The sequence below is a fragment of the Alligator mississippiensis genome, chromosome 1, assembly GCF_030867095.1.
Source record: "Alligator mississippiensis isolate rAllMis1 chromosome 1, rAllMis1, whole genome shotgun sequence".
In the NCBI taxonomy this organism is placed as follows: Eukaryota; Metazoa; Chordata; order Crocodylia; family Alligatoridae; genus Alligator; species Alligator mississippiensis.
This window is the reverse complement of record NC_081824.1, coordinates 352070923-352088343: the sequence shown is the minus strand read 5'-3', so window position 1 is coordinate 352088343 and position 17421 is coordinate 352070923. Positions and strand designations below refer to the sequence as shown.

Here is a 17421-nt window from a genome sequence, read left to right as displayed (position 1 = left end):
TTGTGTAACAGAGCACAGGGTGTGCTCTGTTACTTCTAGGGGCAGGGACATCAGCAAAGCAGCCTGTAGCTGGCTATTCTCCCAATCAGGCCTAATTACTTGATTGGGAACAGGGCCCAGCTGTGCACTACAAGAGCAGGGCCCTGAGCAGCAAAGCCTGCAGTCTGCTGCTAGCAGCCGGGAAAAGAATACCACCTGACTAGAGCTGCTGCTCACAACATCTTGGAGGTAAGGGAAGGAGCTATGGGAATGGCAGGAGGCTTCTGGTCCTAGGGCATGACCTAAAACTACACCCTGTTGGGGCTGGTTGTGGCAGGGCAATCTCTAGGAAATGCCACACCTGGGGCCTCCCCAGTGAAAGGCAAGTATGGGGTGCCAGAAAGCCTCAGCCCCCACTGCCTTGCGGGTGACCCCGTGGAGGGGAATGGCTAGGGGAGCATACCCCAAAGGACAGAGCAAGGGCCCAGATTCACTGTGAGTTCTGAGGCAGGGTTCTGGCCAGGTGAAGGGACCAGAGATGGCACACAGACTCGCAGCAAATTCTGAGGCTGCATTAAGGAGCCAAGTGTGTGGGTCCAGGGGAGTGGGGCCCCAAGCCTACAGGGAGCTGTGTGTGAACCTCCTGGGGCAAGGGGATAAGGGGATTGTAGCCCAGTGTAGGGAAGGGGATGGGGCTGAGAGTCCAGAGAGATGAACAGAAGGAGAGCCCAGTGTGAAGGCACTGGGACTACAAGGTCCAGTAGGGAGTGAGAGTTCCATGTGAGATTGGAGCTTGGGTCCCAGTGTGAGGCACTGGAGGAACATGTATGCCATCTGCAAGGCATGGGACATGGTAAAGGGGAGATCGGAGTCATGTATATGGGCCCTTGGCATCAAGGCAGGTAAATGGGCAGCCTCCTGCCTTATTGACATCTTCCAGTTGTTATCATCAAGGCGTGGCAGGAAAGGTACGCAGGTAGTTTACCCTGAAGCAAGTGGGTGGGCTTACATTTAGACCAGCCCTGGGACACCCACCGGTGGCTGGTGTTGCACCTTGTTATGCTGTTGCCAAAGTATTAGCAGGAATTAATGATTCAAAAAACAACTTTAGGTGAAAAAGCATAGCCAATATGTATGGCATCCCCTGCCAGGTCTAGGAAGTTCTACTGTGGCCTAAATCTCAATTTTTAATAAATATACTTTCTTCTAGATTGAAGAGTTTCATTATTGCTAAACAATACTTCTGTTGGTCTGTTAGTAGTAGCATGTAGTAGAGTTAAATACTGATAGGCCACATCACAGAATAATATTCTCCAGTTTAATTTTTGTAACGATATGTGTTGAAGCTGTGGTAGATTTGTTACCATACAGGACATAGTTAAATATATTTGGTGGAAAATATTCACTGCCAAGTAAAGCAGCATTATCAATTTCCTCTTTCTCCTGCATTGAAAGAGACAGGGGGAGCAGACAGTGCAGAATTTCCTGGTATGTTTTAAGAAAGCGGGGATCCATTTCCCCTCCCTTCCTTCCTATTGTTCTTTGTTTATTAAACGTGAATCTTCCTGGGAATTTTCTTTTAAAATATTTCTGCTTGCATCTTCTGGGAACTCACTTTGTCTTTGAAGGGCTTAGCTCTGTTCTGTGCAGTTTTCAGGGTGGAGGGGAAAATGGAAATTTCAATTAGTGAAAAAGTGTTCCTAGTTGATAACCTGGTATTGGCATTGATATTTCCATCTCATTTGCTGGCATCAGCACAGTGCTGGCCTCAGGGGAGTAGAGGAGGGGGGAGATGCAGGAATAGGAAGTGCACTGAGTGTCAACATTAGACTTCTGCCTGGATGAATGCTGATTTGTAAACTTATGAAGAGGACCTTGAAGTGCCCTTCTGCAGTGAAAGCCTAAAATACCACCTTGCAACTACAGAACATCTCTGCACATGAATGAGAAGCATCTGAATATATATTGGGACAAGTTACTTGTATGAACAATTCTAAAGCTGTGGGATAGTGAATGCTGTGGAAATGAACTGTCTCAGTGGATGTGGCTATTTGACTTTGGTGAAAAGTGCATAAGGTTGTTTTTAAAAAATAGGTGTTGTTTAACAGGGTTTTTTTCTGAAGGATTTTTCTGCTAATCTGACCTACTTAAGTGAGAAACCTTTTTTATGAAGATAAGAAAACAGAGAATGTATGCATAATCAAGATGCTATATTTTCATAGCTAAGGTGTGAAACATTCTTGGAGTGGAAAGAATCTTGTAGCTTCAGCTAGAAATTATCTTGGCATTTTCTGGCAATAGGGCAGAATTGCAGGAGTTTATTAATCTTCTCTATTGTAAGAATGCAGCTTGATTCCTGAGGAAAAGCACAAACAGTACAAATAAATGACCTGCACCTGTTTCCATTTCTTCAAACTTCTATTACTTTTTCCATCCCTTCTTGATAGTACTTGAATGTCCCCAGGATTGGAAGTATTCCAGGAGAAATTTTGTTCTGCAGTTGGCATTAAAAAGGAGCATCTTTTCAATGTGATTTAAGAGTGCAATTCTGAAGAGCACTAACTTTTTTTTTTTGGTGAATAATTTTTTGGGGGAAGATTAAGAAATACATCCATGTCTCTACACAGACTTTTAAGGGAAGGACAAGAAGGTCATTCCAGGATCCTTACAAGATTCAGCCAAATCCTTCACAATGTCTCATCCACAGTACTTCGTTCCATTCCAAAGAGACGCTCTCGAAATAACCCACGTCCAGCATGGTCTGGTGAGGTGACTTCATTTTTGGAAGGGGGGGGGAGGGTGTTTTGCAGCTGTCATTTCATTAATCATTACATTCAAAGCACTTGGATCCAAATTATGGTTACATGTAAATAGTATTTTTGCAATTTTCTTGTAAATTATATTTGAAAAATATGAATTCAAAAGTGAAAGTCACACTTATGAAAAAAAATGATTCTATTCTGGAAGGACTCTGAAAACAAATTTGGTTTGAGACATCAGCTAGTCATTCAATCATGCTGATAAAAAACGTGTCTAAATCACTGAATATAACAGGTATTTTTACTTTTTGTTATGTCTTTAAGAGCAATAAATGATGTAATGTTTATAGCCAGTATAATGACTGCTGTAGTGGTGGTAGGAATTAACATTTCTTTTTATTATATACACATCAAAATCCAACAGGTGTTCTTGAATCTGGAATTTTGGGGAGAGTTGTGTACTATATACTATTCTTGAATAGTGTTTTCCCTCTTTTTCATTTGTCAGTATTTACTGGAAGTAGTAAACCCCTTATGAGACCTACAGATACATAAAAAATATACTGGAACCCATACATGTGATTTCCCTTTCTGCAGTCTCAGGTGTGTTATGCAGTGGATACCCAGAGATTCTGGGGCTCTGTAGGCTTATGACAGGCTTGCTTATAGTCCTCTTCTTCTAGAGACCTTCAATGATTGGTTCAGTCAAGGAAATATAAATAAAACCACCTAGAAAATCTGGTATAAAAGGACGACCTAAATTGGAAGAAATGCATCTGTTTTACTGTACTCATGGAATCACTAGGGTTCTATAAAAATTATATGGGACACAGCAAATTTTAAGATTTACATACATTTATTTGATCATATAACTTACTTTTGTATATATATAGAGAAAGGAATTGTATGTGCATGCGCATTTGTATATACACTCAAATATGTATATTCATGTATAGTAGCAATGGTAGGCTAAATGTTGCTAATGTAAATGATATATACAATATATGGATGTTTATTAAAAATGTATTTTGATTTTATTTTTCTTTAAAATTATTTGTTTTGACAGGGTTTTTGGTTGTAGCTGTATTGGTCTAAGGACATAGGCAGGCAAAGTTCTTTGAGTGATATCTTTTATTAGACCAACTGAGTAGCTGGGAAAAAAAGTTTTAGGCAAGCTTTCAGGCGCAGTCACCCTTCTTCAGACATAAGGAGTCTCTGCTGGTCTAAGACTCCAAGGAATGAGAGAAGCTAAAAGTGAAACAGGATGTCAGTGAAAATGTAAATAGGTAGAAATTAGAAAGACAAAAGGTAAAACAAGTAAGCAAGGGGGAAGCAGGCAAGGAGAAAAAGGCCAAAGGGAGACAGCAGTGATAAAATACAAGGTAGAAAGAAACTGTCAGTAAAAAAAGGAATTCGTAGGAGATCAGGAAAACAGAAATGAGGGATATAGAAAGTGTGACAGGATGTCAGTGAAAATATAAATAGGTAGAAATTAGAAAAAACAAAAGGTAAGGGGGGGAAGAAAGCGGGGGGAAAACAGACAAAGGGAAACACTATAGTGATGACAATACAAAGTAAAAAAGAGAGGCTCCCAAAGAAAAAGGAAATGGTTGGAAAACAGAAGGCAGAAAAGTCAGGGAGGAGCTGTTGGGCAGGGCTCCCTGAGCTGCTAGGGGATGCAACAGCCAAGGAGGTGGGAGGGGCAGGGTGCTGAACACCCCAGGGTCCCTCCTCCAGTGATTGTTTAACCGGAGGGTAGGGGTGGGGTGGGGTAGGGTGGGGGCTTGGGCAGGCCGCCTCTGCTGGTGACTGCGGCAGGGTTGTAGCCTGGGTCCAAGGGTGCCAAAACCCTGGTCAGCTCTTGCATAAAGGGCATGGTCTTGTGGGCATGACTGGACCAATGATTGTAGTTGGTCATGGCCACCCACTGTGCCCACAAGGCCTTGATCTTAATGCAGCACTGTTGTACCCACCAGGAGTGCCCTTGCTCCTGCATACCACCTGACAGGGCCTCATAAATGTGGGTGTTCAAGCGCCCACCTTCCGTGAGCTGCTTCTGCACCTCTGCATCCCCCCCCAGAGCACCACAAGGTTTCCAATCTCCTCCTGGCTCCAGCTGGGGCCCTGGGTGAAATGCTCGGGCGTGTACACCGGGGGGGTCCAGGCCTCGATAGGGAGGACATGCTGGTGGTACATCCTGTGCTGGCTGTCTGGGCCCCTGCATGGCTGTCTCTGTGTAGCTGGCCCTGGACAGCAGCACTCAGCACAGAGGCAAGGCCAGGGACTGGGAGCCATGTGGCAGAGGCAATGACCCACGGGACCTGAAAACACAGGACAGACTGCTGGGGGTGAACAGCAGCAGGAAGCAGGTGCTGGCCCTGCTGCCAGACACAGACAGTAGGGCTGTGCTTCAGGGCATTGCATCGTACTTCAGGGCCTGAGATGACTGTCAAGTTACAGTGTGTTCCAAGCTGCGTACACCTAATATGTACATAGAGTGTTATTTGAAGATATAATTCCAAGCAGTGAAGTTATTGGAGAAAGCTTATTTGTAAAGTCATTTTTGTCCCACCTGTTGCTTTTCAGGAACAAAGTTCAATTGGTAAGAAAGCAATTCATGTATCAAGAGTAGTATGGTCTGAGCACAGGAAGGGAAAAGGTGGAGGTTTCCTGTGAGATTCTGTCATGACGACTCGCGTACACATTTCTGTAGCAGAAATGAGGAGTTATTATTTTTTCTCAGAGTGGTGTTCTTGGTTAGATTCTGTGGCCCAGGGTAAGTTAACTGCCAACTTAACTATATCGTATAACTATATAAGTCTCAATCTTTTATAAGTAAATGTACAACCCCTCTAAAAAGGGTGTGTGACATATGTGACTTGTGCATATATTCTAGGAAGAATTTTGAATTTAGCCTCTTGTTTCATGTAAGCCACAAAATGCATCTTTGAACTGTCTTTCCTGTAGATTTTATAGTTCATGCTTTAGTTCTTGAAAATATATCAATTTACCAAATGCATATTGCTTGAGGTGTCTAAATAGCTTATGGTACTGATCAGAGTTACAAAAATCCATACTCCAAGCGACAGCAAAGATTTTTCCTGGGCATATACTCATAAAATATTTTAGGACCTAAGTTTTTTAGTTAAAAAACAAAAATAGGTTTCTAACAGTTTCATTTCATAAAGACTGGATCATTTGTCCTGTTGCTGTTTAGAGCCTTATGAGGAACAGTAAAGCCTGGAAAAGCAAAGAGCAATTGCAGAGGTAAGTACCAGAACAAAGCAGTCTGAGACCCTTCCTCCATTCCCAAATTTTTGCAGCAAACAAGGCAGAGATACCTGGGCATATTTTGTGAGAAGGAGGCTCCTCCTCCCAAGCTGAAGGTTTTCTCATTTCTCAGACCTATAAGACAGAGGCTGATACAAAACACAGAGCCCAAACGGGATATGGGGACATACCCCTGTTATGGATCCTTCTGCTTTTCTAACACCCATGGGAGAAAGTGGTATGTTCTTACCTGAGCATATTTCCGAATCAGTATTTAATAATGTGATGTTTGATAAATTGTCTATGCTCTCTGGGTGGGTGCATGGATGGATGGGTGTATACATAAATAGGAGATAGGAATGGATGGAAGTAGTTAGAAATCAGAAGCACAAGTGATAGAAATATTGTGTAGGCAACCATAACTCTTCCATTTCTTGCTTTTGAGGGCTTAACTTAATAACCTTTTAACCTCTTTCTAATATTGTTTACAGTTAAGCAGAAAGTTGATCAATACTACATTTCAGTTAACTATGGCACAAAACTGACTCTTAGTATATAGCTTTACACTTGCTATCTGGAGTGCCCCTAGCAGCGTAACCAAGGTAGCATAGACCTCAGTGCAATTTACAGTGTTGCAATGACTGCCTCATTTCAAGTGCAGTGACATGACTTTGAGGAGGCAGTGGTTCACAACTGTAGTCCTTGGGCTCACATGTGCAAAGTGATTAAATTGATAATGGAGTTTAATGGGTTTTTTTTCTCATCTCTAGATCACCAGTAGCAACAAAAAGCTATTGCCATTCAATAGTTATTATATTCTTAGGAGAAAAGGTTCTCTGATCTCAGTCCAGTTTTTAGTCTGACAGTGGGCATATCACAGAACTAATACCAGAATTTGCATTCCTTGATACAGTCAAATAGGAGATCGATATTTCAAAAGCCACAAAGTCCTATTTATTCTCTTGCCCCAAATCAGCATTCATAGAATAATATAGAAATGGTTAGAGAACTGCAACTTGTTTAGTGCTTGTTCTCTGATAAACAGAGGGCAAGTCTACATGTGTGCTTTACTGTGCATTAAACTAATTTAATGTGCAGTAAAGTGTCACCATCTATACATGCAATGCAATTAGCATGCAGTAGAGTCATTTACTTTGGTGTAGGATAGTCCTGTCAGACACCAGTACTATCCTAGACTGCTTGTACACACCACAGGGATTTACTTCAGTTTAGTTCTCCCTAAATTGAAACTAGATTTTTAGAAACACCATTTCAATTAAGGGAGAATTAAACCAAACTAAACCCCTGTGGCATGTACACACGGGTGGGGGTCCAGTCCTTACATGCCTCTTTGGCAGCAAGGGAGGGGGCAAGCTGCTAGTGGTCTGAGTGGTCCCTGAGCTGTGTGGGGATCCCCCAGGTGGCACCCGCCCACTGGCATCCAGCCTAGGCAGTCCCGGGGGCACCGCAGCCACAGAGGGAAGCACTGGGCCCCTGCACAGCTTAGGCAGGCAGGCTCTGGGGAGGGGAAAAAAAAAGATCAGGCTCTCTGCTTTTTTTTTTTCTTCAGTAGAGGCTGCCTTCACAGGCTGCCACCAGGTCTTACAGCCCCTGAGCTGTACAGGGCCCGCCAAGCCCCAAGCACGTCAGCTTTCAGCTGTGCACTGTTGCACTTTGTTAGATAGCAAACTAAAACACCTCATAGGTGTTTTATCCCGCTACGTACCAAAGTAATTTAAAGTGGAATACACCGCCGAGTGTGCAAACAGCAACGCTATTAAAGTGGAATACAAGGCCAAACGTATAAATAGCAAGACCATTAAAGCGCTGCAAAAGGACATTTAAGCTGCTTTAAGGCCAATTTTGTGGCACATGCAAAGGCCCCCACACCGCAGCAAAGTACTGCACTTAAATGCATGTGTAGATGGTGACGTCGGGATTAGCTTACTCTGGCTCAAATTGAGCTGAAGCACATTCAGTCACATTAACTGCATGTTTTCTGCAGCACCCAGAAAACATTGCCTAGAACTGCCAATCCAACAGTTTATCTGAGTGCTACTAATTTACTCAGTTTTTACCTTCTGGAGACTATACTGTTTTGATTTGTGATACTGGAGGGATCAAGCTTTATTTCTATAATTAATTTTTTTTTTCCTGGTGTCTCAGTGTAGATGTCACTTTCAACATTTAAAATTTTGTAATTGGTAAAATATTCACAGAAATGAGGAAAACAACTTTTAGTCTTTTTGAAGCATTGAAAAGACACTGTTGGACACACGTGACAAACAAAAGAAATATCTAAAATGGATAAATGAACAATGGATTTCTGTGTTTGCTATTGCATACAATGAGCAATTCACTGGTAATCTTTATAAGAAAGTATATAAGAAAATAGTTTAAAAGCAGAAATAAGAAACTGTAATGTGTGAAAGAATTCTGTCTTTCTTTTGCAAGTGTCTATTTTTGTTTCCCAGTTGCTTACATTTTGAGTTATTAACACTATTTTTAACAGATGATCAGCTTTGACTGAACATTATTCCAGTACTGACAAACTTGTTAAAATATGAGTCATATTCTCTGTTCTCTTTTTCTTAAATGCCAGGGAGACTCCAGTTTGGGAAATTTACAAAGCATCTCAGAACAGTTAGTGGTTTATAGGCAAACAACGAGGATGCGGTGCATTACACAAAATTATGGAAAAATGGCAGAACTTTTAGAAGCTGTGTTAATATCTTGACAATTATTATGTACAATTTTATTTTAGCTCATAAATAAAGCCTCCTTTATAACAGCAGTCATGCTGTTCCATTAATTTTCACAGTGGGGGCTAAATAGTCCAAGAGTTCATAACAGGGGCTGATATTGTCTTTAAATTATAAAAATAAATTTAAATGCTACAGCTTGGCACATAGCATCTATATAAAGTAATTCTACCTACAAAATATATATCATATTTTCCTGCATACAACATGTACCTTCTCCCCAAAATGCAGCTTCTGGAAATTGGAGTGTGCATTGTATGTGAGAAATGTATGTATATGCAAGAAATACAGTAAAAGCAGTTTCTGCTGCTTACTGTGTGAAACTGAAAAGATATTGCCTGACTTTCTTTATGGCTTCAGTATTGAGATACTAGCCTCTCAGGCTGCTATTTTAATCCAGCCTGACAGTCCCTCCAACAAACTGAATGGGATTCTAGGTCTGATGTTACTTTTCACTGAAGCGTTCCAATAGTAGTTTAATAGAAAACTCTACATAACTGTCATCTTGGTTTCTCACCTAAAAAAGCTACATGAGTTGCTACTGCTAGTGTGCATTTCCTTTATAGTCTAATGTTGAAATTTGAGAGAGCTAAAACCTATTTGTGGCAGTATCTGTATTTTTTATATATATATATATATATATATATATATATATATGTTTTGACAATAAACATTTTGAAAATATGTTGTTAATTGTATGCATTGAAAATCCTTTCTCCAAAAGAAATGTACCATAAACTAATAACTGCAACTTTTGACATTTGAAAATGGAGACTTTTTATTTGATTAATCCTTTCCGTAACTATACTTTTTAAATTTTCACCTAATAAATGATGTTAATAGACAGTATCTAGATGAATAATGTAATAGGTAGTTAATCTTTTTGTACTTTCTTAGCTGCTGAAAAATATAAACCTGTATCAAAGATGAACCTGGAAATTTTTTTTAAAGTGTTTTATAGCATTTTTTTTTCTTATAGAGAATGTGTCAACAATATGCAAAACCATTATTTACTATCTGGGTAGAGTCATTCCCAGACCAGGAATATAGTATTATTGAGGTTCCTTATCTACAGTGTTGTTTTAACATGTTGCTTGCAATCTTGTATATTAGTTGAAAGTCTTTTCTTACTGTACAGCAATGCATTGTGTGGTGGTTCATGACTACTTCCTCTTACCAAAATTACTGATAACAAAACCCCAGATGTTTATGAAATACATTAGACAAACTTCCAAAGGTTATGAGGTTCAGTTCACATAACTTGGTTAGGGAAACTAGGCTGAAGATAGCAAATTTTCGCATGAGACTTCTACTTCATCCTTATTCAAACTGGACCAAAAAAATTGTACAAGACCATCCCTTATATTTCCATGGAATACTTCTGTTTCTTTTCCAAAATGTTTGTTGAAGATTCACACAACCTTAATGGGTTTGCTTCTTATTCAGAGACCTTTTTTCAACCCCCTTAAAAGATTGTTTTGGATAGTTTTTTGTATGATATTATACCCAATTTATATTTTTTCAATCTGATTTTTGGTTTTGCTATGTCATTAGTCATGTTGGTTGACGCTTTCCTAAACTCAATAGGAAAAAATCTGTTGATATTTTATTTTTAAAACCCAATCTTTAATACAATTGACCACAAGGTTAGGTTAACTTGCCTGCATGAATCAGAACATGTTATTGCTTTTGAGCAAATTAATTATTTCCTTTTAGTGAGAGGTTAAAGTGTATTTTGGGGGTTACTTTTTATATGCTAAGAGGACTTTCATATAGGGCTCTTCAAAATGTTCTTGTCCTTCCTCCTCTCCCTCCTCCACATGTAAAGGTGAGATTGTTTGAGATGGAACGTTATCAGTGTCAGTGACACTCAGCTTAGCCTTATTTTTCAATCAGGTTTGGATTTGTCTCTCATAACTTTGAGCAGGATTTGGATCCCAGTGTGAATTAGCTAGAACAGGCAGTTGGATTGTAAACTATGAATTGTTATAGTTTTCTTTTACCAAGAAATTTTGTAGATCTTTTATCAAAAAATCTGAGTATTCATGTATTGAGTATTTGAGATTTGTGGATTTTGATTTATTTATTTCACATTTCCATATATTCTGGGAAACTCAGGGTAGTCAAGAATATAATTTGTTTTAAAAAAATGTGTGAGACTACTGATTGACTGACTGTGATTTGTGATTGTGACCCTGGTGACAGGTTTGGATTGTGGATGTCTAAGATATCATCCCTGAATCTCTGTAGTAGATGAGGTACATTCAATAGGAATAAATAGGAATTGAAGGTTTTGTTTGTCAGAGGCCTGGGATGTTTGTCAGCTGATGGTCCAACGAAGTGCATTGGCTCTTTGGGCACAGTGGGAGCCCATTAGCTTCCCGGTCTTTACACAGAGTGGGAGTGAGGAGCTGGATGGGTCTTTCATTTTCGTCTTGTTTCAAGATGAAAATTGTAAATATGTCATTGTTCTTAAATTTTTGTTAAAGCCTCAAGTTGTCTGCAATTCTGCAACTGGAAAATTAGCCTCTAGAATCTCAGCTTTAATAATGATATAAAACAAATAGGTGTTTTCACTTTAAGTTGCCACATTTAGCTGATGTACTTACAACCTCTGTAGGATCCAGTGGTAAATAATGGTAAGTAGGGACACAGAAGAGGGATGATAGCAGTGCTGCCAGGGACTGCATCTTCTTTGAGCATCTAGGTTGAACTTCCAGCTATGAGAATGTATTATGCTTTTCTTCTCCTAGATAAAATTGTAATGGTAGTACTTCTGAGATTTTTATATGAACTTAACTTTAAATATTCTTTTAGATATAGTTTTTGACAAGTTGTTGTTTTTTGAGTGATGAAAAAATTACACTTTGGAGCTTTTAATGTTTTTCATATGTAATAAGAAGAGGTCATTCTTTAAAACCTGAAAATACGAACTCCATGATATAAGTAAAACCATCAAATTTTGGCACACAGTTTTGCCTATAAAATGATTTGCTGCTTGAATCGAATCAGACATTTGAAGCACTTCAGAGGCATGTGCTGAATAATGATAAAGAATACTGATTTATTTCCTCAAAATGTATTTAGTTCAACTAGATGAAATATGTCTCTTGCTATAAAATCTTGTCATGCTTCACAGATGAGACAATTCAGAGACGCAACAGAATGCCCTGTGGCAGAGAAGCTATCAGAGGAGCAGAATATAGATCTAGTCATCTTCTTTTAACTCAAGCAGTGAAACAGCACATTTTATCTTACAAATAGCTTCAGGGAGGTTGCCTTTCTTCTTTTGTAACTTGAATTATAAGGGTTATGGGGTCAAATTGAAAAAAGATTTACTTGTATCATTATTAGACAGGAACTAGATCATGGGCCAGATGTGGCCCATGGACCTACCTCCCCCACCACAGCCTGGATCTGTGTGTAGCACAGGTCTTGGACCAGCTGGAGCAGGCACTACATGTGGCATAGTCCCAGACTGGGCAGAGCAGGTCCTGGATCTGGCATATGGTGGGAGACCCACAGATACTTTCCCCTGCATGCAACATCCAGAGCCTGCTGTGGCCAGCCCTGGAACAGGAGCTGTGTGCAGCACATGTCCCAGACTGGCCAGAGTGGATCTTGCATCCCAGACCAGCTAAAGTGAGTACCACAGGTGCTGGATCTTGGGACTTGGACTGGCCCTGGGAAAGCACAATGTGTGGCACATGTTCCAGGCCTTGGGCACAGGGTAGATCCAGCATGGGCCAGGGTCAGCACTGGGGGCTGGATGATTTGGCTTTGCAGGCTGGATCCGGCCTGCGGCCCTTATCTTCGACACACCTAGTCTACGTCACTAAGACCATGATACACAAAAGGACTTAAGCAGATGTTAAGTATCTAAGTCCAGGAGCGCAATCCTCCAAACCCCAGTTGGCCCCCTTAAACCTCTAAAAGTCCTTAGGTGCTCATGTTTTTGCTAGTAGAGTTTGCTTAGATCCATGGGGTGAATCCAGGCAGAGGTGTGTGGGGTGTGGGACAGGTGCTGCTACACCCCTCTTTAGCTATGCCCCACATCCATGGTAAGTTCTTTGAGCTTCCCTGCTTGTCAGTGTGGCTGCCAAAGGCAGCATTGGCACAGCTCCAGAACCCAGGAACTGAAGACCACTGTCACTCACCCCACTACCTATCCTGGCCACCACCTTAAAACAGTTGAGCAACTTGTTGTTTCTATGATTGCTAAGCCAATTTGGGTTCCTGAAAGTATATGTCCTTGCTTGAGTCCCCTGCAGGGGCACAATTTGGTATTTGTGCTCTGAGTATGCCTAACATACATCAACAGGATTAAGTTCAGCACCAAAGAACAGCAAGAGTGACTTTCATCCAAAGCCATAGAGCAAGGCGAAACGATGAGGGTGTGCACATTTTATAATCATCTAGTTATTACAACAGAAAGTGGGGGACCAGAGTTCATTGCTTTTCTCAGCTTGAAAAGGATTCAAATGTGTTACCCACCACCAAGGAGGGTGTCTTAAGCACCAGGGTAGAGGCTGAGCTGGGTGGGGGCATTTTCTTCCTTCTTGCTGAAGCTGGGGCATAGTGCAGAAAAGAATTCAAGTTTCTTTCAGCCGTGACTAACATAATCCTGATCTCTGCTCCCACAGCTGTCTCTGTACTTTATCCAATGACAGTTTAATGCAATGGTGCTCACAGGTTTGGCTCTGTGGTCCAGATCAAGCCCTGCACTGCCTCTGCCCAGCCAGGATCAGGCTCCAGGGGCCCTGCACACCAGGATTGGGCCCCTGTCACCCTGTGTACCTGATCTAGTGCACAGAGCCACAGCCCTTGTGACTGCGTAAGATCCATGGAGAGTCCTGTCAGCTGGATGACATGGCACTGGTTCACAAGCCAGGGGTTGCGCACCCCTGGTTTAAGGCAGACAGTCCTGACAGTGGGAAACAGAACTCAGGACTCCCTGCTCCCAGGTAAATGTCCTAACCACTAGCCTACATAGTCTTGCTTCCTTGTATGCTCTCTCCTTGTGGATCTAAGCCTAATTTGGCTAGGAGACGGGAGTTAAAACTCCAGCTCCCATGAGCAGCACCAGGGAATCTTCAACAATAACAAGTGATCAAGTGCTTGGTTTTAAGTCTTATCCATCAGAGACACCCCTGAAAACATGTTTTCTACTAACATTACACAGGACAATCAGTCTAGTACTCTATCTACAGTGCTACTTACTGCACTCCCAACTTCAGATTACACAAGTTTAATTTTATACATCCTTAAATTAATATTAATAACTTACACAGCACATGATTCAGGAGCAAAGGGCTATAAACATTGGCAACATAATTTTTTTTTTGGGGGGGGGGGGGCGTTGCTATGTTAGATTGCTGCTTTATTTCAGTTATGCACCAGTCCCTCTCTCTCCTTATGTGAGCACAATCAAACCTTATCTGGGAAAGCAGTGTTTTGTGCGAGCTCCCTGTTAAAATTTTGCTACTGCATTCCTGCTTTGAAGTGTCCTGGACAAAGCAGCATTTAAACTTAGTTCTGGTTTGTATGTGATTTCTGGCACATTTCCACAACTTTGTTTTATTCTTCATGACTCATAGTAGAGATGATATCTTTTATTAGACCAACAAGGTTTTTTTGCAAAAAAAGGTCTTTAATCGCAAACTTTTGGGCAGAAACACCCTTCATTGGACATTGGAGAAAAGATTGTAAAAGTTCTCCTGGGTAGAAATGAAATTTCATATTTCATACAATTTCACAGAGAAGTCAATAGATTCTTCATAGATTTCTAAGTTTGGAGGGGACCTCAGTAGATCATCGAGCCTGACCCCCTGCCCTGGGCAGGAAGGAACACTGGCGTCAGATGACCCCAGCCAGGTGCTTGTCTAGTCTCCTCTTAAAGACCCCCAGGGTAGGGGAGAGCACCTCCTCTCTTCGAAGCCCGTTCCAGATTCTGGCAGCCTTTACCGTAAATAAGTTCTTCCTGATGTCTAATCTAAATCTGCTCTCTGTCAGTTTGTGGCCATTGTTTCTAGTTATTCTGTTTACCAGAGCATCACTCAGGGTATCTCCTATTCTTTGCTGCCCCCCTCCCCTTGTTGAATTTATAGATGACCACAAGATCCCCTCTCAGCCTTCTCTTGCGGTAGCTGAAGAGATCCAGGTCCCTCAATCTCTCCTCATAGGACCTTACCTGCAGGCCCTTAACCATCTGAGTGGCCCTCCTATTCTTGAGAGTAAAAACATTAAGAGACTTAAGTTGTTACTTATATTTAGAATCAGAACATCAGGTACAGACTGAGATGCTTTGTAATACATTAGTCTTGCCAACAGCTAAGCAAGTAAAAGTGTTAAACTGCATACCACACTAATGCACAAGTTGGGGGACAGAGGGGAAGCAACGGAGTACTCAAGGGTCACACTGCCAAATGTGCGCAGACACCCCAACTTTCTCATTTGTTATGATGAATGCAAATTGAGAGTCATGCTGCAGAAAACCATGATGTCAGTGCTGCTAAACAGATTTGGGTTGGAGTCATTTTTATCTGAAACTCTTGCTCCAGTAAATGTCCCAGCAGCTGGTAGGCAGTATTTCACTGTTTCTCAGGATGGACTTCAAGTTCTGGATTCTGCAGCTGAACAACTTGTTCCATCACCTGATTGCACCTGACCAATTATGCCTGCACCTGTGACTCCTTAAATGAGCCCCAGCTGGGCTGGTTGAGGCTCTGTGCTAGTCAGTTGTCAGGAAGTAGCTGACAGGTTCATACCTCTCTGGACAAGCTGACAAGAGAACTGCTACTATTTTCTCTTTACTTCCCCCTCAGGTACAGTAAGAGCTTCTGCCTTCTTGAACTGAGCAAGAAAAGGAGAAAAAAGATAAACCAAAGCCAGGCTTTCTTGCTTTGAGAGACTAGCTTTTCCTTTTTGGCTTTAACTGAGCAGTAGTCACCTTGATCTGTTTAGTGAAGCAGGGAAAAGTAAAAAGAAGGCATCCTGCTCTAGGTTGACAGAAAAAGCAGTAGAAAAGAGGGTTGAGTTGTTGGGGTTTTTTTTCCTAATATATACTATCTGCATCATCTCTATCACACCTCAAAGAGGGAATGCTCCAAGAAGAGAAAGCCATAAAAGGTGTGGGAGACCATCTACACATCCTCAAGGGGAAGAAAAGAGTGTTTTTACCCCTCTCCCACCTCGCGTTCCCCTATTGTACTTCAAGAACCCTGTTCTGATGAGAAATTCAGTTCCCTGAGAAAATATCCCTAGGCCTCAAATAAGTCAACTGAAGGGCTATGTGTGGAAATATTCTTCCACAAACGATCTTGCTGCTCTTTCCTTTTTGCCTTAAGAAGTTCTCTGCCCCTCTCTTTTGGACCCTTGAGCTCAACTGCATGTATTGCTGCTCTATGCTCCTCATGTTGCCTATTTTGGGTCCCAGTGTGCCTTAAAAAAATCTGCACGGATGCACTTGGTGCTGTTGAAATACTAAGTTCAGGAATGCTGGTTGAGGTCAAGCAAGACACTGCTTCACCTTTTGGGAGGCAGGGATTTTGGTCCAGGACATCCAACCACTTCCGCTTACAAAAAGATCCTGTTGAATTTTTCACTTTTCATGTTGAAGAGTTGAGACTTCAGCTACTAAGTCACTTTTTGAGTGATCCATATGTACTGAAATGGAAAAACTTCTGTTTGCTACAGCCACCCCCTGCCCCATGTTATTCTGCAGATTCTTATGTTTACCTGGGCTGTATCTTTCTCCTTGTGAAAATGCAAGATTTAAAGCTCACTTAATAATACTGTACTTATCAGAGGTGTATTCAGTAGGTAGAAGTACATTTCTGCAAGCCTAGCTATAAAAAAAAAAAAAAAACAAAAAAAAAACAAAAAACAAAAAACTTGCACAGCTTGTTAGGCTGAGACTCTTCGGTAAATAAAGGAGGTTTAAATTACGGATATGGTTTATGGGAGAAGGTGTGGTATCTTATTACAAGCTAACAAGAATCCTGTTTACTTTTCTGCTAGAAGATGCTATGAAGAAAACTGAAAAAAAACCAAACCCAATTCTAGCAAGCTGGCTCTTTGTAGTTCATTTTCCATTTTGTTTTTAATTTGAACCTAAAAGCAAATTGTTTGTTTCTCTTCTCTTTCTCTGGGTCTAAAGCATTGTGATCTTGATCATGACAACAAGAAAAAGGCAGTGGAAATAGTTAACAGAGTAGTGAAATAAAACATTTCTTATTTCACTAGCTCTGATACAGCAGGTATCACTGAGTTTGTTTATTTTTTTAAATGGTGAAATGCTAGAACAGGTGCAAATGCTAAAATCAAGTTTTTGTAGAGACTCCACCAGGAAGGAAGAAGAGAAAGTGGGGTCTGAGACTTGTCTTACATTAGCCATATGGACGTTAGCTAAATCAGTGACTGTGTTGGATCTAGTGGAATTTGCTCTTTGACTTTCAGTTCACTCCTGCAGCACTGGGGGGACAGCATCTGCACTGCAGAAGAAACCAACAACCCAAAAGAGAGACCGGGGGAGGGGTTCTGGCTGTGGTTCTTACCAAAAATCTGCAAAAGTTTCCCTGGTTTTGCTTTACACACGCAATCTTAATTTAAAAATGCTAATCACGTGGTTAGGAAATGTTATGGTAGTTAAC

General features: G+C 41.1%; 1 protein-coding gene across 5 annotated transcripts in view; it reads left to right on the top strand.

The window, feature by feature from the left end:
- MCF2L (MCF.2 cell line derived transforming sequence like) overlaps positions 1–17421 on the top strand; it is a 178591-nt gene that overhangs the window by 28389 nt on the left and 132781 nt on the right. For 3 of the 5 annotated variants that reach the window (XM_019484966.2, XM_014600419.3, XM_059721058.1), the window contains exon 1: positions 1578–2743. The exons of 1 other annotated variant lie outside the window; for it this stretch is intronic. In XM_019484966.2, coding sequence (XP_019340511.1) covers positions 2593–2743 — 151 coding nt within the window. In that variant the 5' untranslated portion in view covers positions 1578–2592. Of the gene's footprint in view, positions 1–1577; positions 2744–17421 lie in introns of those variants that run through there. One more of the 5 variants, XM_014600421.3, reaches the window with a different exon arrangement.